The sequence below is a fragment of the Triturus cristatus genome, chromosome 9, assembly GCF_964204655.1.
Source record: "Triturus cristatus chromosome 9, aTriCri1.1, whole genome shotgun sequence".
Lineage (NCBI taxonomy): Eukaryota > Metazoa > Chordata > Amphibia > Caudata > Salamandridae > Triturus > Triturus cristatus.
Genome location: NC_140592.1, coordinates 613,104,274 through 613,130,280, shown reverse-complemented (window position 1 = coordinate 613,130,280; position 26,007 = coordinate 613,104,274). Strand labels below are relative to the sequence as shown.

General features: G+C 45.0%; 1 protein-coding gene across 9 annotated transcripts in view; it reads right to left on the bottom strand.

The window, feature by feature from the left end:
* Positions 1–1,048: 1,048 nt before the first annotated feature.
* The window catches only part of LOC146798382 (leucine-rich repeat and fibronectin type III domain-containing protein 1-like protein), a 2,623,090-nt gene continuing 2,598,131 nt past the window's right edge, over positions 1,049–26,007 (bottom strand). For all 9 annotated transcript variants that reach the window (XM_085625642.1, XM_085625645.1, XM_085625643.1 and 6 more), the window contains one exon: positions 1,049–1,788. In XM_085625642.1, coding sequence (XP_085481768.1) covers positions 1,269–1,788 — 520 coding nt within the window. In that variant the 3' untranslated portion in view covers positions 1,049–1,268. The remainder of the gene's footprint in view (positions 1,789–26,007) is intronic.

The following is a 26,007-nucleotide window of genomic DNA, read 5'->3' as shown; positions in this document are numbered from 1 at the left end:
AGGCCGTCGCTGCAGTGATGCATCGTACTGCTGTAAATATGACGCAGCGCTGCACTTTCCTAATGATGTAGCTTGGAGCAGCAAGATGGCTTGCAGCACTGTGCTGCATCTTTTTCTAGTAAATATGCCCCACAGTGTCTAAAATCATGTGAGGATTGTCACTCCAAATGCTGCTTCCAACTTGGAACAAGAATGGTGCAGGATTTTGAACACTTCCGATAAAATGGAAAATTGTCTCTTGTACTAGTCTCTACACAGATAGAAAGGAATATTCCGGACATTTTGCAATAAACTTGTGCCGCCAAAAAGGGCACTACATAACTGCTGCAATGGTTGTTTGTCAGAATACTGTTAGCATAAAAATTGTACAGTAAAAAAATAGTCCCCTAAATATTGTTTACAAAGATATTGTTTCATTATGTGCAGGTTTGCTGTTGCTAATTCAAATGGGGGGATATTTATGTTAACAAACGTTTTGACACATTTCTGCTAGAGTTATTTTGGTTATGAGAATCTGGTACCGTACCTGCCTTCTTACCTCGTCTTTTGGAAGCAGCTGCCAAGACCTTGAGAGACATCCGCCTAGAGCGAGCCGTGAAAAGAAGGGTGTTAACATAAACAGAAAAGTCCCCCGAAAGCAAACCAGAAAACACAAAGGCACCCAGAATTTCTACAGAATTGTTTTGTATTACCAACTTATTTCTCTTAGACCAGCACATTGTGGCTGTGACAGCACATTCAAGGACTTCTTGGACAGCTTGTCATGTCATGTCTTTAACACAATTGTAGTGGGTTGGTCAGTTTTAGTGTTGGAATCTCTTTGATTCATTCATTGTTCATTGTTGGTTGGTTGGACTTCTCTGAAGATGTGAAAAGTCGCTACAAAAGCAAATCTGGTGCAAGATCCTTAGAGCAGCTTTGCTGACTGTTGGTGAGTGTGGGGGACGCATTAGTGCACATTGCCACATACAAACCAAGTCAGGGCCAATAAGAGTGACCAGATGGACCCCGGCGGCATGTGCTATAAAAAGAAACAGTAGAAAAAGGGTCTCTGTAAATCACACACTTCATATTTAATATATTGAAACAAAAATAGTTAAGAATGCAGGAACTGTTTTACAGATTAAAAAAATATTTCTTTAAACCATCTGAATCTTAAAAATAGACAATAGAAGTGAAGCTTAAAAGACAACCACTTGCATCAGAATGTTCGTTGTGTCTTTTTAATACCACCTTGGCGTTGGTGTGAATATTGTCTTGTCGAAGTGCTATTGGGATAACGTATCGTTTGATAAAAAGGTTGTGTCACAGAGAGTCACTTTCTCGCATTCCTGGGTTAGGTCCACAGTGGTTTTGCCTCGGCCGGAAGTCCCTGAGCTCTCCTGAAACACACTCCCTCGCCTCTCGTTGGCTTTGGAGCTGGAGTGGTCCATTGTCCCGCTCTGGCTGCCGTTGGTCTGCGAGCAGACATTGCTGACCTTTGTGGCTTGGTTCTTATAGTGGCTGTTGTAGACTTTGTACTTCATAAGGAGGATGAAGATGAAGACAAGGACTGAGGCCACAATGATGCCCCCAATAATGATGATCATTGTCCCGCCCAGGAACTGGGCATGAAGGGAGCGACACTGCTTATACTCCTGCTCCGTGGTGAACTGAACACATCCGATAACCCGGGTGGCCGTCAGCAACGTGACTCCGTCATCATATACGGCCAGAACACACAGGTCGTACTCTCGCGAGGCCACCAGATCAGAGAGGAAAAAAGACTTGCTAGAAGATGGAATCATTCTGCAAGGAAAAAATAAAGAGTTACTATTGTACTCTTGTTAAAAAAGAACAAGACACAAGGGCTTAATTTTTGGTATGATAGCAAAATATCATCAGTGTGTTGTCTGAACGCCTACGATTTTCTATAAAATTAAGACCTACTAATGACAATCTGCCTTGGGCTTTAAATATGAAAACATGCCTTTTCAAACATGACACACAGACTTTTGGTGCTGAAAACACAAGGCGTTCATATTAAATGTCGAGACTTTACTAGACACTTTCCCTTTAATAAATAATGTTCAGCCGCGGCCCGTGGAGGGTGTTCCGTGGGGTGGAAAGGCGGGGCAGGGAGGGGCAGCGTGGGGGGTAATAAAAACCGGAATATGGATAATTGGAGTTAAGTACACAATTAAATAAATAAAATGAATTTCGTAGCGCGCGCTGCATCGCAATTTGCGATGCAGGGCGCGCTACGAAATTCGTTTTATTTATTTAATTGTTTACTTACCTCCAATTATCCATATTCCGGTTTTTAGTACCCCCCACGCTGCCCCTCCCCCGCTCTGCCTTTCCGCCCCACGGAACTCCCTCCACGGGCCGCGGCTGATAATGTTCATTAGAATGCAGAACCATGCACAAATTTAATTTATAGTTTTACATTATTGTGACTAGTTTAGACTTTGTCTTAACTATAGAATGTGTATTTTAACTTACAATAATTATTACATGTGTGCAGGATTAACACGCAGTTTGTTAAATTAAAACAACATTTAACTGTGCAGAACCCGTGATAGCTAACTAAAATCATGCAGCTTGCTGGAAGAGCTGACCTCAGCATAGCCTTCAAGATAACATGAGATGGAATGTGTAATTTGTTTGTGAAATAAAGACACCTCACATAAATTACAGCATGTAACTTCAGAACCTTCACTGATATTGTATTTGTTGCTGATTACATGTTATTATTCACACAGAGCCCCATTCATAACTGACTCAAAGCTTTGTTTTACTGGCAGTAGAGAACAGAAAACACACATATTGCAAATGCATCACAATTTTATGTTTCTAATGATTTCCTGCTTAATTCGTTTTTTCTTGCAGCTTACAGACCATGTGTTTATTTAAAATAACAGTTACTTTATTAGAAGGTTAGGAAATGAAGTCATTTTAAATAAGACTTGAGCTGTGGAAAAATGTGCCATATTGTTGCCACCAAGAAGATAGCCAGCTCGGATGACGGATGGTGTGTGGGAACCGTAAAAGAGAAATGTGCCTTTGGAGAATGCTGAATTTCCATTAGATGGAGATGAGAACAGACCATATATTTTGCAAGTTTGAATTACTGCTTTAAAGACCTATTCCTAGTTTAGGAGTTCAGAATTGAGATGAGTGAGGAGATGAGAAATGAGAGGAGATGACAGCAGAGGGACAGAGGAGAGAGGTGCAAATTGGGAGCAGAGAGCTGAGAGCAGATGAGATTTAGAGAGTGGAGGCAGATCAGCTGGGATAAGGGCAGATCAGATTCAGAGCTGCAGAGATTCAGCTGATAAATGAGAATCAGAGCAGAAATGACAGGCTGAGCCAGTTTGACATTACTCAAACTTTATGCTTTGACTAATTGGCATTAGCCTAGGCTTATTTGTTCTAGTCTTTATTTCTCTTTATGGGAAATTCTGCAATTATCAATTATTGATTTTTAGTTTAATGCAAATCTCAGGTTGCCTTTATTTTTTAGCTCTTCGTGGGCTCTAACTGACATCATTTGCACCCCATTTATTAGAATAATGATTCATTCCTTTATGGAACACACTAAATGCAATATTTTATTATGATCTGCACTAACTATATTTTTTATTATCAATTCTGTAACCTGATTGATATTTGACTAATGAATAATGAATCACAAACATCTTAAACTTTGCTTGGAAAATAAAACCCTTTAAAAACGTTTTCCATCCTCTCATCATTGACTGAACATCAAAATACAGAAATTTTCTGATCAAATTTGAAATGCATTTGATTATAGCTCCCTTTAGCCATGATAGCCAAGATCCATTGGCCTGAAGATGGAGGAACGCCGAAAATAGGAGATCTTTGTTTTAAGTGCTTTGGATTTACACTGGTCATTAATTAGCCCCACAAATTTTGGGCGCTGACAAATACTTAAATATTGTGTTTTAAATATAATTTTCAAAAATAAAGCCCCATTGAGTTTATAATAGCAAATCTACACCCAGTTGAACGTTATTTTTTAAACGATGTTTAGGACATACTATTTATGTCAGACAATATTTCTTTAAAGATCATGCTAACCTACAACCATTCTAGATATTTTTACACCATCTGATTTATAATGCAATACATACTGTGATTGGTTGGGGAGGTAGGATTTCCTGAAGTGGGATAACTGCCATTGGAGGATGAAAGAGGGAGGATAGCCATGGCCCATCTCTATTGCTATGAGTGAAAGAGGTTCATCTCAGTAGTTAAACAATTTCTTTCAAAATCATTAGTAGCTTATCAGCTCGCCTCCTAGCTTGAACCTTGGCTGCTTGTGACAGGATTAATCAAATGGAAAATCTCCCTCCATTCCTGTTCATTAGCATCTAATCAGCATACAGATATACCACGTGTCTCAACTAATCATGAAATGGTTACCTAGAAAAGCAAAACTTGAGCCTGAAAGAATTTTGAGGTACCTTAACCTTTAGCCAAAATCTCTCTCAGAGAATTGGTCACCCATATGTAATGAGAGCCCAATATATTAAAAGATGTGTTGCAAAAAGAGGTTGAAATTTGCACGCGGACGTGTTGTAACCTGCCTCTGATTTTGTGATGCAACTGTCTAATAATAGGGTACATCACAATATCTCCAGTGAACCGGCGTTAAAGAATGACCCACCTATTGATGATAATCTGCATCCAAGAAACATGGCAGGTGGCTCCCTTTCACATCAAAGGTTTTTCTCTTTGTTTACTCCAGCTATCCTGTCTCCCGCCGGTAGAGCAAAGGGTGAGCTACAGTTGCTGATTTCCAACTTATGATGTAAAGATTTGATACTTCCTCTCCCTAGTATCAATTTCTGTGGTTCATTTTTAAGGGGGGGAGACTGATGTGATTATTATTATCTATGATAGCAATGTATTTGATTCTACACGTGAGGAGGTGGTAAGAGTTTTGGAAATGGATCTTGATGCATCTCATGTGCAATTTAAATCTGTATTTCCTATTATATGGGTTGGGGATTTTAACATTCAAAGATGCTGCCACTCAGCAAAGTGGGTCTGTGGCTTCACGAATGGGGCTGGCAAGGGAACTCTGCATTTCCAACACTCTGACTATGGTGATGGTTGGAACACTATGGTGTATATGTATGAACTACTATTGTTGGAGAAAACCAAGAACTTGGGCACCTTAAGACACACGTTTGCGGGAGGGTGCATCCACTCCATGATTGATCATATTTTGACTAGCTCAAGCCATGATCAGATGGTCACTAGCATTAGAGTTTTTATTTTATTTTAAAAGTTTACATTTAGGCAAAAAACAAAGGAGCACTCAAGTCGAGCAGATCAATCCTGCAACAAATTCAGTACAATTGTCATGAATACACAATAGCCGCTATAGGTATAAGAAGGCGAAGACATAAAAGGAAACCTGAAGGATCAATGTGCTACAGGGTGATACACCAGGCAGTAATCTTAACACGGTTGATACAAAATTAATAAACCGTCAGGCAGAAAGTAGGAGAGCAGGTCTAAGTTTCACATATTATAAGTAGCACAACAACTTTAGTGCAATTCCTCCATTCACTTTCGGAGAGTGTACCGAGGACACCTCTCTTCTTCCAGGCTGTGTCTAATTATATAAGTATCCGAACTAGGCAATCACTGCTGTACTTCTCTTGGCAGAACCCCACCTTCACTGTTTTTATTGGCCCTGTATGTATTGTATAGTGACCAAAAATTCTTGGGTCTATTGCGGGGGAGCATGAGGGCACTAAAGTTCTCCGTTTGTGTAGAGCAATATACCATGTCAGAAGCCCATTGGGTCAACGTAGGTAGAGGGCCTCTACACCAACTGATAGCCACCCTGCACCTTGCCATGAGTAGTACCATGTCAACCAACCTACGCAGTCCTTTAGGCAGAGGTTTTGAGAAACCCAAAAGCGCTAGCGCCGGGTCGGGTAGTAGCTCCTGTCCAGTTATCTTCGTCAGTTCCAAAGACACTAACTTCCAAAATGTAGCCACTTCCGGGCAAAGCCATGCAAGATGTGTGAAATCCGCAACAGGCTCATCACACCGCTCACATCGTGAAGTTTCCCGTAGCCCATATCTGCATAATCTTTCTGGGGTATAATAAACCCTATTCAGACACTTAAAATGTATTAGACGGTGCCTTCCATTAAGAGAAACTCGATTTGTGCTAAGACAACAGTACAATCACATGGCATCATCTATTTCCTTATTCAAGTCTGCTTGCCAGGCTAAACGGGCTTTAGTGTAGTGATTCGCTCTATATGACATAGCTTGTTTGTATATTTTAGACACCATACCCATTGTGGCTTGCGTTTTTATAGTCAGGGTAAGTGGAGTCACCTCCGGCGGTTCAGCTAGGTCAGTACCAAGTTGCTGCAGTAATGCATGACACTTTCTATGATATTGGAACTTGGCTAGGAGTGAGGGCACAGCGTCCCCCACAACAACAGAGTCCCAGTCTTTCATAACCCCATTCTCAAACAAGTCGCTCATTGTGTGTATCCCAAGGGAATTGAGTGCGCGGACAACACCCCTATCTCGGCCGGGGCGGCAGCCAGTGGCACCACTCAATGGGTGTCAAAGGTGGGTATAGCAGAGCCCCAGCCTGTAACTTCAGGAGATGATGCCAGGCATGGTTAGTTGCATCTATCGAGTCCAGAATGCCCGTCCTGCGGTTAGCAGGTGCAAAGAGCAGCATGGGCAGAGAGCTCGGGGCGGCCACCTCCCTCTCAATTCGCAGATGGGGGATATCAGGAGAGCCATGTAACCAGAGATGAGTGTGGGCACAGTGTGCGGCCCTATAATAGAGGTCAAAGTCCGGTGCTCCCAGCCCCCTCATGTGATAGGGTAAGGTGAGAATTTGCCATTTGACTCTCGGCTGCTGGTCTGCCCAAGCCAGCTTGACCATCAGAGTTGTCAGTTTCTTAAAGAATATACCGGGGAGGACCATCAGGATGTTCGTGAAAAGGTACAGGAGGCGGGGAAGAATTACCATTTTCATTATTGAAATTCTACCTAGCAGCGTCAATGGTAAGCGAATCCAGCGGTCTATATCGTCCTCCAGTTTACCCACCATCACACCATAATTGTCTCTGAAGATTGTCTCCGAGTCGGAGTGTACTTGGATACCAAGATATCTAACTGAGTCCATCGTCCATTGTAGTGGGTAGTCAAGGTCAAATTGGGAGGTAGATGGCATGAGGCGGAATACAAAAGACTTGGACCAATTAACCTGTAGTCCCGAGAGTCCCCCAAAAAGTACCACCTCCCGTAGCACCGAGGAGAGATGTCGTTCAGGGTCCCTCACATACAGAAGCGTATCATCAGCATAAGCTGAGATAATGAGATTATATCCTGGGATACGTATTGCCTTATGTCCGTGGTACTCACGTAGCACACAGGCCAAGGGCTCTGCAACAAGCGCATAGAGAATTGGGGAGAGCGGGCAGCCCTGCCTTGTGCCTCGGGAAATGTATATCGGTTCCGTTACCAAGTCACCCAATGTAATCCTAGCAGAAGGCGAGCAATAGAGTACTGCTAGCAGCTGTAGAAAGACCGGCCCCAAACCCATACGCTCCAGTACCTGCCGCATGAAGGGCCACTCAACGGAGTCGAATGCCTTCTCCATGTCGAGAAATACCGCTACCGCGCGTGACTCCGGGATATTGTGTTGCAATGCCCCAAACACCGTACGTTAATTATAAGTGATGTTGCGTCCCGGGACAAATCCCGCTTGTTCCGGTGCTGCTATGAGAGGAACCAGAGGCACCAGATGGTTGGCCAAAATCTTTGCAAAGATCTTGATATCAACATTGAGTAAGGAAAGGGGACGGTATGACGAACATTCCTCAGGGGGCTTCCCGGGCTATAAAATAGCAACAATTATCGCCTCTCTCATAGAGGGGGGCATCATACCGGACACACACAGGTCTTCGAATAGAGTAGTCAGGTGAGGTAATAAGAGATCCAGAAACGCCCTGTAAAATGCCACAGTTAAACCATCATTCCCGGGGGCTCTACCCGCTCTCATAGCGGATAGCACTAGAAGAATTTCCTTGCGTTCTATGGGTCGCATCAGAAACTCACGATGTGTGTCCGTCAGCCATGGTAGCCTAATGTGAGACAAATAATCTAATATTTCAGTCTCAGTGCTAGTACCACGCGACGTATACAATGATAAGTAAAATTGCCAAAACCGCTCTGCTATGGCACGTTCATCCGTTAATGCCTCACCTTCCGTCAAATTCAAAACTGTAACCCCAGAGTAGTCACGGCGGCTGCCCAGCAGCCGGGTGAGCACGCTGCCTCGTCTCTCACCCTCTCCATAAACACGGGCCGTGACGTATTTGCCAAGGTGTTTAATCTCAGCATCAGCAGTCTCCTGGAATTCTTCCAATTGGGTCTTGAATTCCGCCCTCATCTCGTCATCTGCACCGAGTTGCAGCTGCACCTCTAGTTCAGTCAGCGAGGCCTCCAAGTCAGACAATCTTTTACGCAGAGCTTTAAGAACCCCCGAGTGCTTGGATATCGTGATCCCTCGAATATATACTTTGAACGCCTCCCGCACTACCTGGAAGCTCTCTACAGAGTCCACATTTTTGTCGAAGTATGTCTCAATCGCGTCTGCAAGTGTTCAGCTCTAAATACCTCATCCAGAAGTGAAAATGGAGGGAACCGCCAGGTGTGAGGAGGAAGTCTCCTCGTGGGAGTGGCGATTACAACCAAAACCGGGGAATGGTCTGAGAATGTGCGTGGAAGCACCTCGAAGGCACGCACCTGGTTGTACAGCTGTCTGGATGCTAGTCAGTAGTCGATACGTGTGTGCATGCCATGAAAAGCCGAATAGTGGGTGAACCCCCCCTTTGTCAGGGAAACGCTGTCTCCAGACATCACGTAAGTCTGCCTGCGTCGTAGCTGCAGCAAGGGCGCGGGCCGAAGCTGTAGCGTGCCTAGTCGGTACTCCTGAGCGGTCACATTCCGGATTCAACGTCAAGTTAAAATCACCACCCCATAGCTGCTGTTCACATTCAAAAGCCTGCACTCTGCCGAACAATTTTGTATAGAAGTCAGGATTATCATAGTTGGGTCCATATACGTTAACAACCAATAGATCCAGCCCCCTGCCCCTGCAACTGGATATCACGGACCTGCCACTAACATCTGTATGTAAGGGCTGCAGAGTAAAGGAAGACCTAGGACTGACCCATGTGAGAACTCCCCTAGAGTGTGCAGTGAAACCAGAAGCATGTATGTTCCCTTGCAAACCTTTGGTACGAAGTAGCGGACTGGAGAGAGGAAGCTGGGTTTCCTGCAAGAGTGCAAGATCTATATCGTGCCTGTTCAGGTACGCTAATATTTTCCGAAGTTTCCTATGGTCATTTAGACTGCACACATTCCATGTAAGTGCACGTAGGGAGCCATGTGCATCAACCCTGCGGGGCTTGTGAGTAGACGCGATCAAATCCAGTGAATCTATGTCGCTAGTGCCAGCCATAAAATAGCAGTATATGCATCATTCCTGTATAGTGTGTGTTGTGCCTTCGAGTAATGCAGCTCAGCTTTAGTCTCCTTCCCACCCCACCCCCCTCCTACGCCAGGCCAACCCTAACACAGCCTGGACGATGAACAAACAAACAGACCTCCCGCATATCATCAAGGAATACCAACAGATACTTCAGCATCAATAGAACCCCAGGAGGACCCAACCCCCCCATCCAAGGCAATGCCTTCATACTGCATAACACTCGCGGGCAGAGGTGGCACGCTTCCCGAACATAAACTGAAAGAAATCTCAGGTGGCTTCTGCCCCCCACATTGCCCTTGAGTTGTTTTCTCCTGAGGCAAAAATTATACAATAGAACTCTCCTCCCCCCCAACCCACATCAGGTTATTAAAGGGCTAATCGAGGCTACAAATAAACACATCTGGTACACTCCCTACTTAAGTACACATCCTCACTCCCTTCAATCTTGAGCTGTGACCATACCATATACATAAGGCACGTACAAACAACAATAGAGCTAAAACCGTTAAGTTACCATATCATTTCCCGCATCAGACCCAGCAAAAAACCCCTCTTATCTGCGCGGGACTGAGCCTTCTCGTCAGACCTACTCCTCCTGCACACCTCCTGCTGCCTCATCCAGCAGAGGCCGAGCCGGGCTGTGCCAATTGTCTCTAGCCTAGTCTTTCATCGCCCTCTGTAGGGCCTTTGGATCTGTGAAAATATGTGACTGGCCCTGACGATTAACCCGGAGTCTGGCGGGGTAGAGCATTGCATAGTCAATGTTGTTGTCCCTTAGTTGCTTTTTGAAAAGGGAGAATTGGCGACGTGCTTCTTGAACCTTAATAGTAAAGTCAGGGAATAGCGAGATGGTAGAACCCTCAAATTGGAGTGGCTGTTTGTCCCTGGCCGCATGCAGTGCAGAGTCTCTGTCGCGGTAGTTAAGGAGCTTCATGATGATTGGCCTCGGGGCCGCCCCTGGCACTGGGAGCAGGGCCAGAGAGCGATGTGCCCACTCCACAACAAACATGCACGAAAACATCTCCTGCCCGAGGAGCGACACTAACATCTTTTCAATGAACAGTTCCATGTTACCAGTTGGGGTGGACTACGGAATTCCCGTGATTCTAAGATTGCTTTGTCGCGAGCGCGCTTCCAAGTCCTCTGTCTTGTCGTGCAGAACCTGCATGACTTTCCCCAGCTGCTTGTGGCCGACATCAAGTGTTTCTTGCGCTTCTTCAACCACTGTGGTGTGGCGCTCCACCATATCTAATCCTTGTGCATGTTTGTCCAGTCGTTCTGACATTCAATCCATACGGTAGGAGAGAGAGTCCATCTTTGAGCTCAGTGCCGATAGGCTACTCTGCAGGCCCTTCTCCATTGCCGTCAGCATAGTGCGAATGTCTCCCGCCAACTCCGCATGGGGCAATTCCTGCATGGGCTTGTCTTCCTCCCCAGCCGCCTCACGCCCCTTGGCTCTCCTCTGTTCAAAGGAGATCTTCGACTGCGTTTTGTCAACTTTGCCCATGGTTGGTTTCTACCTACTCTCCGAAGCGTGGCAAGGGTACTGCGTCACACTACAGGACCGGAGTGGCAGAACAGCTCCTCTTCAGGCGCAGCCCATGAAAAGCAGGGGAGGGTGGGGACACCCTGTCCCAAGTTAGCGCCAAACGTATGCCTGGTAGGGAATGGGGATTAAGCACTACAGCAGCCGTGGGCACAATACCACCTGAAGTGCAGCCCGAACCAGGACCCACCCCCGGTGCATCTCAGGGGGAAGAAGCAGTCGATCTGCCAATCACCGACAGAAGGGAGAATCACAACCTCTACTTCCCATGCAGTCCAGCCTATGGAGCCCACAGGGGCAGACCCACATACCAGTCGCCCTCGACAGGCAGCAACGTGGGCATGGCACTGCACAGGCACACAAGATGGGGGACGTGTGCCCTCCCGATCCCAGAACCAGGGTCGTACCCAACCCACGATCCAAAAACGTAGGAGTTTTGGGGCAGCACTGCAGACACAATCCGGGTCCCCCAGACTCACTCTGCAACCAAGAAGCGTCGCTTGTCCTCCTCAGGTCAGCTCTCGGTCAGCACAGCCGTGTTACCGGCGCGGGCCAATGCACAAGACGACAGAATCACCAGGGCTTCTCATGCCATTTACTGCACAGGTCTCCAGCAGAGATTGGCACCTGTGACTGGCAGGGAATCAGCAGGGGCACCAATCCAGTCGGGCGGGTGGGGGGAGGGCCCGTCTCCACAACGGCCCAGGGCGCCGCACACAGCCATGATGAGGTGGGTAGGAGGGCGGCCACGGCAGCAACAAGAGCCCGGGGATAGAGGCCCAGTCTTCCGCACCGCAGAAGGCCGCAGCGATCTCCGTTCCGTTTGCCGCAAACTCCGGTTGCAGATTTCGGGGTCACGGCGCCTGCTTCACGCCTCAGGGAGCAATATTGTGGCGGATATTGTGGAGTTGTGTGGGAGCTCTGCGCTCAAGTTGCCATTTTGGTCGCGAGCAAGCTCTGCCCCCACTAGCATTAGAGTTAAACAAAGACTAGGTAGTGATCATAACCTGCTAGTCTTATCTATCTTCCTGCAAGCTAACTGTTTTATAGAATATGCCAAGATCTAATGCATTGCCCCTAGCAGACCAAACGTAGTGCGCATTAAATGGACGGAAATTGACCCAGAGTGCAAATGACTGAAGCTTGTGTCCCAAATGTCCAATGACTTTGTCATTTGTCTAGGTAACGATGTAAGTAATGAGGCTGGTCTCATCCTTTGAGCAACTTATTGTGGCCCTTAACTCTTTTGTGGTTCGTACAGAAAAAATATGATCGCCGGTTAGACAGGGATGGTTCAATCATGAATGTACTCGGACTTCCAAACATTTGATAACTGCCTTACACAAGGTTCCAAGAGACCATTCTTTGATTAGGCATTTAGGGAAACAGTACAATGAGATCCTATTAGCTAGGAAGGAGGAGCTGAGGGAAAAGGCAGGGCTAAATTTAGTCCAGGCCGCTGAAACTAATTAATATTATTGTTCTGGAGAACTGTAAATACCCCATTTTCCTAAAGAATGATTTCGGCCCTGTCCTAGCATCTTTTGTCTCCCACAGTCCAGGGTTGACTATTCTGAAAGTACTTTTGAACCAGTGTCTATTAACAAGCCAAGGCCTCCATTACTGGCTGTAAATAATTTGACCAAGAGTTATTTTTTACTAATACTCCATCCCTGGCATTTATGTTAGATGAACTCTTGGATGCTATGTGCAAAATGGAAATCCCCCAGGCCTGATATGGTCCCTGCTTATGCCTTTATAGGAATGGAAAAGTTGGGGGCCCCAATACTTATCCGAGTTTTCAACACGGCAATCCAGGGTATTTGTCCTGATTCCTGTGCTAAGTTGGTCATAGTGCCTATATGTAAAAAACAGGTGATAAAGCAGACCCGAAATTTTACGTCCTGTTTCCCTCCTGGATTCCTCCGCAAAACTCCTGGGAAGGGTTGTCTTAAGGAGACTTGAGGAATGGGCAAGCGACAGCTCCATTTTGGCTGTGGCCCAGTATAGATTCAGGAAGGGAATTGAGACGGTGGAGAAATGTCTAAATCTCAAACCTTTGATCAGGAAGTATAAGAGAGCAATGTCAGGATCGCGCCATATGTGCATTGCAGTCCTTACTAGAGCATTTGATCTAGTAGAGTATGCAATATTGTGGCACACCCTGCTCTCCTACGGGGCTCCCATGGAGATTGTCTGTCTCCTCTCACAGTTATATGAGAATCTCTCAGCTAAAGTCTGGTTCAGTCCTAATGATGAATTATCGCCCTCTTTCACAATTAGGCGGGGCATTCAACCAGGCCCCCTTTTTATTTTATTTATTTGGAAATGGTGCCGATGACACTTCACGGTCCCTGCAGGCTGACACGCCGATTGTTGCAGACCTTTCAGTATCCGTACTTCTTAATGCCGAAGATCCAGTGCTTTTATAAAGGACCATGGTTGGCCTGCAGGGATTAATTTCTAGAAAGTTAAAATTGAATAAGTCAAAGACATTCATAATGACCTGTGGTTAAACCCCCAAGAACGCAAGATCCTTTTTTCTAGAGGGTACTCAGATAGCAACAGTTAAGTCATTCTACTATCTAGGCAAGTTGTTTTCTGCAAATGGCACTTGGGCCAATCATATGTGTAACACAAGGCTTAAGATGAAAAGAGTCTGCAAGAAGGTGTTTAGATTTTCTAGTAACCTTGGAAGCCGTCCCAATAAAGAGATGGCCACCATCTATAGAGCAAAGGTTTTATCTGCTGCAACTTATGGTGGAGGTTTGTGAGGTTATGTGACTAGTAATTATTTACAGGTCGAGGAAAACAACTGTTTAAGATGTCTGCTGTGCACCCCTCCCTCTGCATGGGAAAGTAGTGCTGAACCATCTGGATGACATCTTGTCATCTAAAACAAAGATTACTTAAACAGATTTCAACTCTTCTGTGACTACCGGGGATTGGTTATCAATACCACAAAGACTAAGTTCATGGCATTTAACCCCCATACATTTTTTAGAAGCGATCTCTTGCTGGGAGGGGTACCCCTGGATAGAGTCTGTACTTTTGACTACCTGGGTGTCTGACTCTCTGACAAAATGTCGGGGAATCCCCACCTAGCCAAGATGCTTATGGGCCATAAACGTGTGGCCGGAGCACTAGGCAAAGAACATTGCTCCTCACAGAGTAGGCCAGTCACACCGGCCCTCACGGTTTATGACGCCAAGGCAGTCAGCACAGCTCTTTAAGGAGCCGAGTTATGGGGGTTTGATAATGTCAAGGACATCTGCAGATCGGAACGTAAGTTTATGAGGGACCTGGTGATGCTCCCCCGCAAGATATCATTTTTTGTATTTTTTTATTGGCATTTTCAAAAACAACAAAAATATCATACAATACAACCAGCCAGCATAGAAATCAATATAGGAGCTAAAAAATCACAATCTCACAATTGCACAAATATGCATAACAAAAAGAAGCATGTGTTTTAGTAGCCCACCCCCAACATAGAAATCAACGGCCGACCTTTGCCCAAATAATATTGTAGAAGATCAAATGCGACGATAATAAGAGCAGACTTCATGAAGCATCCCGGAGAGGGTCAAAAACCCAACCCCGACAGGCCCTTCCCACCTGATTTCCTAATGGCCATGCCTCGGGGATGGGGCCAGCTGGCGTCAACGGGACATGACCATCTCCCGGCAGTGTCGCAATCGTGGCCTACCCCACAGTCGACTCCTGCTGTCTTTGGAGCCATGCCAAAAATGGCTTCCATATATCACGGGTCTGGAAGGCATTGGCATCAATTCCCAGAACACCCCCAATTGTGTGTGCCCATACGTGACATCTCGAACCCAATCCCTAATGTCAGGCACTCGTCTTCTGCCCCAATGAATCGCAACTTGCCTCTTCGCAAACAACAACAAAAGGGCATGCAACTTACGCAGTTTGGGTGGTGTGTCTTTAACATATCCCAAGAGTCCCAGAGCAGGGGAGGGGACCAACAATATATTCAGGATAGAAGTTATGGAATCAAAAACCAACGCCCAAAATCTAGCAATCTTGGGGCAGTCCCATGCTATATGCAAAAATGAAGCTGAGTTGCGTCCGCACCGCCAGCAGTTATCAGTGTCACGAATACCCATGCTAACTGGTGTTCTATAAAGCCGATGCAAATACTTAAAATGTATCAGCCTCAGTTTGTAGTTTGAGGAGAGTTCAGTCAGCTGCCCACAGCAGAAGCTCCATTGTACATCAGTCAGAGGTGTCTCGAGATCTGCATTCCAGTTATTGAATGACGGGGGAACCACCAATGGGGCAATGTCTTGCATGCTTGTATATAATCGCGTGATACGTTTACGTGGGGATGGAGTTTTCAATAAGTTTTCCAAAACAGGTAACCGCGGCGGCACCTTTGGGAAGCCGTCCCATAAGGACCGACATGCTGCGGGCACCCTGTGGTACAGAAAGAGTTCCGCAAATGCCACCGGTTTGCCCTCAGTCACCTCAGGGGGAGGTCTGAACTCGTCCCCAGGATATAAGTCAGCGAAGGTGATAAGGTTCATATCCAGAGCCCGCGATTTACTAATACTGTCCCGTATGCAAGGCAGCATTGGATTATGCATCAAAGGAATCGGTGGAGCAAACAGCACCGGTAATCGTGCACGCTTGCGCAACTCCACCCACGCCCAACACAGCGTTTCAACAGAATCTATATCTCCTCGGGGGCGGCGGGCTTTCTGATATAATGCCACATTAAGTGGGATGGGGGCCACCGCAGCAGTCTCCACTGCCATGTGTGGCTGAAAGAGGGGCGGGGTGTACCCAGAAATGCAAAAAGTGTGCCTGCGCACAGAGCGCATATAACTGCATGTCTGGCGCACCCAGGCCACCCTGCCGCAGCGGGAGGGTCAGCAGGTCCCAGGAGTCTCTAGCCTGACCGCCCGCCCATGCCAAAGAGACCAGCAGGGACCTCAGGGATTTGAAAAACTGCCGAGTGAGGGGGGATCGGAATATTCACAAATAAGTACAGGAATTTTGGTAATATTACCATTTTGGCCAGAGCAATCCTGCCAGCAAGCGACAGAGGCAGTTTAGACCACACTTTGACCTTATCTTCTAACCATGTGACCGCACGACTGTAGTTTAATCTCCACACCTCCTCCAAATCCCTAGGTATTTAACCTCATCCGCCTCCCACCTAACGGGGAATTCCGATGTCACGGGTGGGGTGTTGTCTGTCAATGGAAAAACCACCGACTTGGCCCAATTAATAAAAACACCAGACAAGCCTCCAAAGCGGATGAATTCTCTCAAAAGGGGATCAAGATTCTCCTCTGGATTAGTTATGTAAAGAGTGACATCATCTGCGTAGATTGAAATGAGCAAGCTTCCAGAGCTTAACCCAATGCCCCTTGCGGTATGATGTTGCCGGATGTGGGCCGCCAGTGTCTCCATCGCAATTGCGAAGAGCAAGGGGGACAGCGGGCATCCCTGTCTCGTGCCCCGCGAAATTGGAAATGGATCAAAAAGCAGGCCATTTACCTGTATGCGTGCGCTATGTAATGTGTATAGTGGCTGCATGTGCTGTATAAACAGCGGGCTAAATCTCATGCTACCCAGAATCACGAACAGATACGGCCATTCGAGCGTGTCGAACGCCTTAGTGGCATCTAAAAAGACAACCGCAGCTCTCACGTCGGGGTGTAGATAATGTAACACCGAGAAAATAGTTCTTAAATTATGGGAAGTGGACCTCCCCCAAAAAATTCCCGATTGGTCAGGAAGGGCCACCATTGGCAGTAGAGGCTGCAATCGATTGGTAATGAGCTTAGCCAGGATCTTGACATCCACGTTTATCGTGGACAACGGCCGGTAGGAATCCAAGTCCTCCTCTGGCTTCCCGGGCTTGAGGAGAGTAATGATAACCGCCTCCCTCATGGATGGAGGCAACATCCCCCCGTCCAATGCCTCCCCGTAGACCGCCTGTAGTCGGGGTGCTAATTCATCAACATAGGCTTTATAGAAAGCAGTGGTCAGCCCGTCCGGTCCCGGGGCCTTACCCAGGGGCAAGCTTTTAATCTCTTGTGCTACATCTGCCACTGTATATGGGAGGTCCATATATGCTCTATGGTTATTATTGAACCAAACTAGAGCCATGGACTCGAGGTAGTCCTTCAGCTCCGCAGTACGTGTACCTTGTCGTGTGGTACCCGCAAGATATCATTAACACTTTTAATGGTCAATATGGGCAAGAGGGTAATCGACATAGCAAAGCTGCGCCCATTGCTCTCTTGGGCTTGCATTAGGTGGACCCCCGAACTTTCCAAATATGATGAGGCACTCACTGTTGGTCATACATCTAGATGTCGGTCATAGAATTAAATGGATCTCAAGTATCAGGATGGCACTGACAGCTCTGAGCCTACAAGGACATTGGGACAGGCCGGACCCACCAAGCAAAGAGGAGATTAAAAAGGACGTATTGGTTGAGGGCGGATAGCCAGAGAACCAACAAATCTGAAGTGGGTAGACTGTCAAAAGAATTCTACCTTCATAAGCAGACTAGACGCCTAGAGCCTTATTTAGATTTAATCCAGGTCCCAAGGGACAGGACACTGTATATTCATTTTCGGTTCAGCACGCTCCCTGTCCGCGCATTCACCGCAAAATGGCACCCACTGAAACAGACATCAAAAGACTGCCCCTGTTGCGGAGCCCCGTTGGAGTGCATTGCACATGTTTTGTTTGCTTGCCCGGCGTATAAAGCACCTAGGGCTAAATGGCTAAAACAAATTTGCCAACAACTGGGCACACACGACCTTCGGGTGCTCTGTGCATTCTAAAGTCGGATACCAAAGCTCTCTTTGTGTGTGGTGTGGCCAAGTTCCTTTGCCATGCCTGGCAAATCAGACGCAAAGCATTGCCAGGGTGACTAAATAGCGTACCCCTGAAGTTGCAAAGAAATACTTAAGCGCTCGATGGCTATTGGTTTTATATTTTATGCACTGGCACTTTATATTAGATTAGATCACTGATTCCGTTACTTGAAAAGTGGGCCCAATATAGGTGTTTTATTGGGTAGGTATTGGGGGTCCCACAATGCATGTATTATGAGGTTTAGGCCAGGGAGGATCATTTTGCACGTATCTTTTTAATAAAAGTTTTATTGTAAATTACTCACGCTTTTTATTCATAATTTTTAATAGTATCTATTGTACAGCTCTTGACAACTGTGATATTTATAAGATCTATTACTGCATTTTCATGTATGTTCGTGTACACTTCTCTGGACTATTTTATTGTATTATATGTGAATTTGCATCTTTCTACTTCATTTTTAATATCCCTTGAAGCTTTTATGATACAAGTTGTGGAAATAAAGCATATACAATAAAAACAAGCATAGTGAAGTAGGGCCGAACCATCTGGATGACATCTTGTCATCTAAAGAAATTGTTTTGTGGTGCTCTGCATTGGCCAAACCAGAAACCAAACTCGCAAAGGTAATTATACAGGACTAAACTATGAAAAAAAGGGGGGGACAAGGAGCAAAAAAAAGATCCAGTGCCTGTGCTCCAAAACAACGTTTTCTCCAAATCGGGGAGGGAGGGGGTGGCACTGTTCCTAAAGAAGAAGGAGGCTGAAGATCTAGGGTGTAGATAGGAGAGTCAGTGAGACTCTTTCTTGTTGCGCTCACACATCTCAAGGGATGTAATACTTCATCATACGGTGGTTGCTCCTCGTCAGGCCGGAGCTGCAATGCCCTATGGGTCCCCCGAAGGACCGCTTTAGCAGAGATCTTTTAATATTCTCGCTGTATGATGCGTATGATGGAGTGTTCCTAGGGAAGTGAGTGAATGTAAAACTGACGAGTGGATATCTATGCTGTGATAATTTAATGGGTGGATTCCTCATTCAAATTAAAAAATCACATGGTGGGTGCTACTAGTGTGTTGTAATGACCCTTAGTGGTCAGCAGTAGCGGTTGCTTTTTAGGTCTCGCCTAGCTATTGCGTTTACGCAATCGGTAGGCGAGACTCTAGTAAGAGGGGCATTTCAAAATGCTCCCAAAAGTGGATTGTATGGCGAGCACGCGCACAATCACGTGCATCGTGCCGCCATGCAATCCGTTTGGGGAAGCGCTTCAGCCCACTGGTGCGTGCACGTGTAGCCACAGTCTCTGCATCATACTTCAAAGGGTCTGCTCCCCCGCCTGGAATGCGCTCCCCCGCCCCCGCCACAGCATGCCGAGAGATTGTTTCCTCATGGTGATCTTACAATGACAAAATCGTGTTAATGGGTATTCTTGTTTCCATATTGTACTTTACGTATATTTAAACTCTGCCAGTGTGTATGCTTCTGTGCCATTCAGACACTTTGATTAGCCCTTGTTGCCCTGGCTTACGTTAATCTTTTGTTTCATGCAGTGCTCTTTAATAGCGCGAACCTTGCAGAACCATACTTTTTCTATTTTAGGCACAGGTACATTAAGGAGTTTTGTCAGCACCACAGGGTTTGTGCCGAAATCAGGACTCGAGCCTAGTTGTCCATATACCAAAGTTTGCAATTTTACCCTGTAGACCACAGCTCTTCCTCAACTATCAGTTCACCTTTATTTTCCAAATTATTTGATTGAGATTCTGCAGACAATCCCCAAAGCCATTCTACAACTCAAATATTTGAGTTCTCCCAGTGAACCAGGTGCTAAAGTTCCCGATGGCTCAATCCACTCTACCACAAACTTCACAATCCCTCTCTTTGCTGCTTTGGGATTCACAATTCCCATCCATATAAACAAGTATTTGCAATGCAATAGGTCTCGCGTTTGCGAGAGTTTAATCAATTGGTATTGTAAATGACAATGTCTTTTATTTATGTTTTGAAAATCAACACACAAATTAAAGGCATTGTCATTTACAATGCCAATGGCTCAAACTCTTGCAAATGCGAGACCTATTGCATTTCAAATGCTTGTTTAGTATTGCTTCTCATGGTTTAGCAGTTGCTTCGTGTGGCCACACCTACCCGTCCTTCCCTCGGCCCAAATGCTGCGGGTGTCAGGAAACTTGGTGAATATATCATGGGCAGTGTGTTAACAGGCTGGATAGCTTCCGGGTATAACCCGGAAGGATACTAGCGTGCATGAGCGGTCGCCATCTTGGAACGGTAAAGGTGCCGCATAGAAGAGAGTTTATACCCAAGAGGTGGAAATCTGGGGGGTGCATATCCAAATGTGTGGGTGCCAGATGTCCAGTGTGCACCTGGAAAGGCATTTTATTTAGTCATAGAAGAGTTCCATGTAGATGATTACTGATCTTAATATGAGGTGTTCCTCTAGAAAAGGTGTGATGTCAAGTCCAGGGAACTGGAAGCACACTAGCGCGCCTGAGCAGCTGCCATCTTGGAGCGGTAGAGGTGCCATGAAAAGGTTTGTACTTGAATGGTGTAAATCTATAGAGTACACATGTTATATGTGTATACCAGGTATCTGAAATATATCCGGGATGACACTAAGGGATATCACCTATGTTCACCTATCCTGACCTTAATAGGTCTGGTAGTAATTTCTATGTGATTTAGGTTACACGGGCACATAATCAGGTATATGCAATTCCCCGTATTGCAATTGGTGTGTTGTTTTTGAGTCCATATGAAGTTGCCTATATCCAGGGTTTTCGTATGGCGGGTAGAGGGGCATGTGTTACATCCACCAGAGGGACAGTGTACTCTCACAACAGGCAGGTCCCATAATGTTGCTTGTTTGGTTGTTCTGCGTGATCACGGTCTAGTATGGACCAATAAACCTCTGAAGTTTTGTGTCCTCTAGAATGCAAAACGTGGATGTGCTCGATCTAGATTGTCAGTATTTATAGTTTTCCAGTGTTTCAGGACAATATTCCTTATTTCATTTGAATGAGGGGTAAAGGTGGTCAAACACTTCATCATGTCTTCTTCTGATTTAGTGATGGTGTCTAGCAGGGCCGTCCTATGTTTATTACGTGCTCTTTTATTAACTTGTGCAATCACCTTTTTGGGATATTTTCTTCCCGTCAGGTTTATGCTTAAGGCATCTGCTTGTGTGTCGTAATTAATTAGATTACTGCAATTCCTCTTTAGTCGTAAGAATTGGCCATAGAATGGTGACCGTCAAAGGGAAGTAAGCTATTGCAGTTGGTATTTTTCTTAAAGGTCATGGTTTTGAGTTGACCTTGATCTATTGAGATAAAGAGATCTAGGAATGTGATCTCTTTCTTTGACAGTGACATGGTAAAGAGTAAATAAGGGTCCAGAGAGTTGATCCAATCATGGAACCTCTGACAATTGTCCTCCGTACCTTTTAGTAGAATGAGAATATCATCAATGTAGCGTTTCCATGAGATGATTTCTCTTTGGTATGGGTTAGAAGAGGTCAATACATGTGTGGACTCAAAGGGGGCCATGTATAAGCAAGCCAAACTTGGCACAAAGGTGGTTCCCATAGAGGTGCCTTGTATCTGATGGTATAGTTGAGTCTTATACAAGAAAAAGTTGTTTTTTCAGGGCTATTGAAGCACACTCCATGATGAAGCCCACAGGAGAGGCGGTTGGAATAGTGGTTACAAGGGTGTCTGTCTATCACTTTGATGGTGGTGTCCTGGGAGATATTTGTATAAAGTGCCTTTACATCAAGGGCTATTAAGAATGTGTTGTACTGTGGGTTGGTCACACTGTTGATAAGGTTGATTACATCCTTAGTATCCTTGAGGAAGGATGGAGTTTCCTGGACCAGTGGCTGTAGGGACAGTGACCCCCCGATTTGGAGAATAATTATACAGGAATAACTAACTTTGGCTCATGCCCTTAAAATCCTGTGGTTGTCCTTTATAAATAACACTGTCAGATCGGTGTTTGGCTTCCCTGGACTTGAAGATCCGGCCAAGATTTTAACGCTGGAGAAGTTGGCAATGAAGGCTGCCTTGCTAGATGCAAGGGCAGGAAATGGAGCCTTTGCTGAAAGGAGGAAAAAACCGACAATAACATACATGTCTTATACTTTACCTATAGGCTTTTAAACCTATTTGACCTGGATGACAAATTATCAACACTGCTATGTACTGACTTGACTACAGCTGAGTAATGCACGCCATCTTGTCTCTTTCCCTAAAATAGTGGGTTCTATAAGACTACTCTGTGCCCGTGTGACGGAAATTCTAAACAGTTCACTTAACAATTTGTGCTTTTCTGTCGGTTTTATTCCAATCCGAGGAAGCCATTTTTAAAACCTCTACTTATTGCACGCAACATCAGGGTCCATAAAGCTGCTGTGTGTTTTCTGTATGCAATGGAATCTCCAGCTATTCGTTTTAGTGTTGCTTCTTTTATCTGTGAAGCAATCTGTATCAGAAAGAGTATGTGCTAAGATTGCTGTGTCTGAATGAGCTTGGAGTGTTCTCCTAATAGTTTAGTTTTCTCCTGATGCAATGTTCTATTGTCTATTTGAATTTGTAATACGGAAAGAATGTATTTAGATTCCAGGATTGTTTTATTGATTGCATTTAGTTGGGAGCGTTCGCTTTTAACTATCTGTTTTTAATTGTATGATGTTTCATTTGTTTACACTTTGTGCTTTTTTGGACTATGCTCCTAGTGCCAAAATACAATTTCTTTGACTTTGACTTGAGCCACCTAATGAATAATGAAAATAAAATAGGTAATTCATTATTTGTTGCCCTCTGTCCTTGGCTACAAACTCAGGGATGATAGCCTGCCAGGAGTAGTAGACCACCATCCCTTTGTTTGTTTTCCTAAACGGGAACGTTTTTTTTAAAGCAGCCCATGTTCCATATAGGTGCGGATTTAAAAAAAAAATACTTTTTCATTTGGGAATACACCAATCTAGATGCCTACCTGCTGCCCCCATAGGTTACCCTAAGGAATTAACAAAGGACTAGGGGCTTCATCGAGCCAAAAATGACGCATCGCCGCAAGCCAATTAGCTGTGCTGTGCTGTGTCATTTTCAATGCACAGGGATGCATCGTGCTAACAATAATGTGACGCATCCCAGTGCTTTCTTTCCCCTGTGCTGCGCGCAATTGGCTGCCATGTGCCAACACAGGTATCCTTGCGTGATTTTGCAAGGGTGCCTGCACTGCAGTGATGATTGTTTTTGTGCAGGAAGGATCACCTTCCTGCACAAAAACAATAATTAATGGCATTGCCCCCTTTTTCAGCATGCATAGAAAGAGGAAAAAACAAGGAGAAATAAATGTATTTCTACTCGTTGCGCCATTCCTACGCCTCTCCTGAGGAGGAGTAGAATTGTGACGCACTCCCAGTTTTACAAAATGTTGTAAATCTGGGAATGCTTCAAGTTCCATGGATGTTGTACGGGAACACCCACAGCAACATCCACAGAACCCCCCTTTCACACAGAGTAGTGCATGAAGGGGGCCCATATTTACAAGGCCAGGAAAAGTCATGCAGGGTGACTTTCTGTGGCCTTGTAAATATGGGCTAGCCCATTGCGCCGCCGGTGCGTCAAAAGAAGTGACGCACCAGCATCACACTGAACTTGTAAATAAGCTCCTAGGTGTCCAGCTGGACACGTTCCCCTGTACGAATCAGTGATTATCTTGTTTGTGGTGTTGGTAACCGATCAATCATTTGTGACAGCAACTGCAGTCCGACACCATTGGCACATACCATTATGATTCGCAATTGGGTAGGGACACCTCTAACTCCCCCTCCCACTTTTGATTCAGATTGGATCCCAAAACCCATTTTGAGAGATAGGAAGTCTCTTCAAACTCACAAAATGAGCTTAGCAAATAGAAAAAAGCATTTCACTTTGTGCAATTTTAGCAATTGTTGTTCAGGGTTTGCAAACGCACAACGGCGTTGTACATCGGCCCTCAACAGCTAGAAAGCAGTAGAGTATCTCATGCTTTTTCTGATTTGAAGGAGAAATATATGCCACTCAATCTAGAGAATTTGCTGTGATGAAAGCATTCCAGGTGTAACGATTGTGGGGTAATATACCTTTTACCCGAGATTTAATAAATCCCCGGCCAGTATTAGTTAGCGCCCGTGGCAGATGCACAGAGATTTTAAAAGAATGCACCATTGAATTGAGAGCCAGTGTATAGCAGTTAGATGACCAGAGGTATGAGCCCCAGTAGGCATGCCAAAAGTAAGTTGGTCAGCCATATTTTTGAAGCTTGTGGAGGAGTTTCTATATATACTTGGACAGGCTACAATAGGTCTATGTTCCAATGTTGGTGTGATAAGCATCTGAACAATAGTTTCATGGCAAGGAGATGTAATAGGTGGTAGAATTTTTTCACTGAGTTCAGTCAGAGATCATGATGCAGATAGCTTTGTGATCTGAGACTTGACGGCTATCTTGCTGTCAAAGATTATGTCTACATTTTGGGCCTTTTCTACCGGTGAAGGAGGATTTCCTAAAGAGGAAGGCCAGCAGAAGCCTGACAAGAAGAAAATAGAATAATGATCCCCAAAGATTAGAATCTTGTTTTTCTCCAAATCCAATGTTAAGTGACTGAAATTCATAAAAGAAGCAACATTATGCCAGCAGGTTTTAAAGCAATGTATGTTCATTACCAATTACGTGTTATCTGCATAATTATAAGATGTGAAGCCATATTCCTTATTTATATGAGGCAACTAGGAATAAATAAAGATTGAATAGCATGGGACAAAGAGGCGAGCCCTGCAGCTCTCCTCTAGTTAGAGGACGAGAAGCTGAACACATAGGAGAAATTTTAACCGCCTGCGTCCTATGTGCCAGAAATGAAGAGAGCGATACATGGACACTGTCTCTTACTATCACATCATACTGTCTCTGCAGGACAATAGTGCCAGAGGCAGTTACAAGGCTGCCAATAAATTCAATAAGATCAATTTCACAGACTCACCATCATCTAATTAAAATCACTAGTCATCTTGGGCAGTGACTATGACTGATTCATTACCATGAGACCTTGGTGTAAACCAGCTGTGAATCCAAAATTGTGTTTGAGAATCCAAAATAATGTGTAGTTTAAGATAGGCAGATAATCAATGATTCTGTCACTTTGGCTACTAACAGAAGATCTGACATAGTTCGATAACTGTTGAAAACCATAGGTTCAGCATTTCTTTAAAAGTGGAGTTACGACAGCTTATCTTCTAGGATAGTGGGAGAGTGGCAAATACAAATGGCAGTAGGAGGTCCACTAGTCTGAGCTATATGTTTAAAAATGTTTGTGGGGTTTGGGCCCAGCGGTAAGACAGAAGTAATTGATCTCAATTTAGAATAAATTAATTTGACCAATCCCAGATTCTATTAGGATAATATTACTATTGAGTCCTCCTTGAATAATTTTGCATCTAAGACGTCTATCGGGCAGATCTAAATTGTGATTATAGTAGAAATAGCAGATTTTAGTGCAAAAAAATATGAATGTGTTTCACAAATATTTTAAGATGTCGAGAACTGGGATGAGGGGCAAGCTGGTGCAGAATTCAGAGACAATTTAAATGTTGCTTTCGTACAATATGGTGCTTCCTAAATGTGGGCCATAAAATATTGAGCTTGTGCTTTACGCATAGCACAATTACAGTTGTCAATCAATCAATCGTGGCTTATCATCTAAGGGGTCTCCAGATGCTGAGGTTCTGTGAGCCTTGGTCGAAAAGCCATTTCTGAGTTTCTTCCTGAACTCTTCGAGGGAAGGAGTGGTTCACAGGTGAAGCGGGAGGTTGTTCTATGACTTGGCATCAAGGTAGGAGAAGGAACAACCTCCACAGCAGCTCAAACGGATGTGGGGGATGTGTGCCAAGGTAACGGTTGCAGAGCAGAGCTCCTGAGTCTGTCGGTGGAATGTCAGGCGTGGGTGATGTAGGCGGATCCGGAGTTGTGGAGAGCCTAGTAGGCATGTG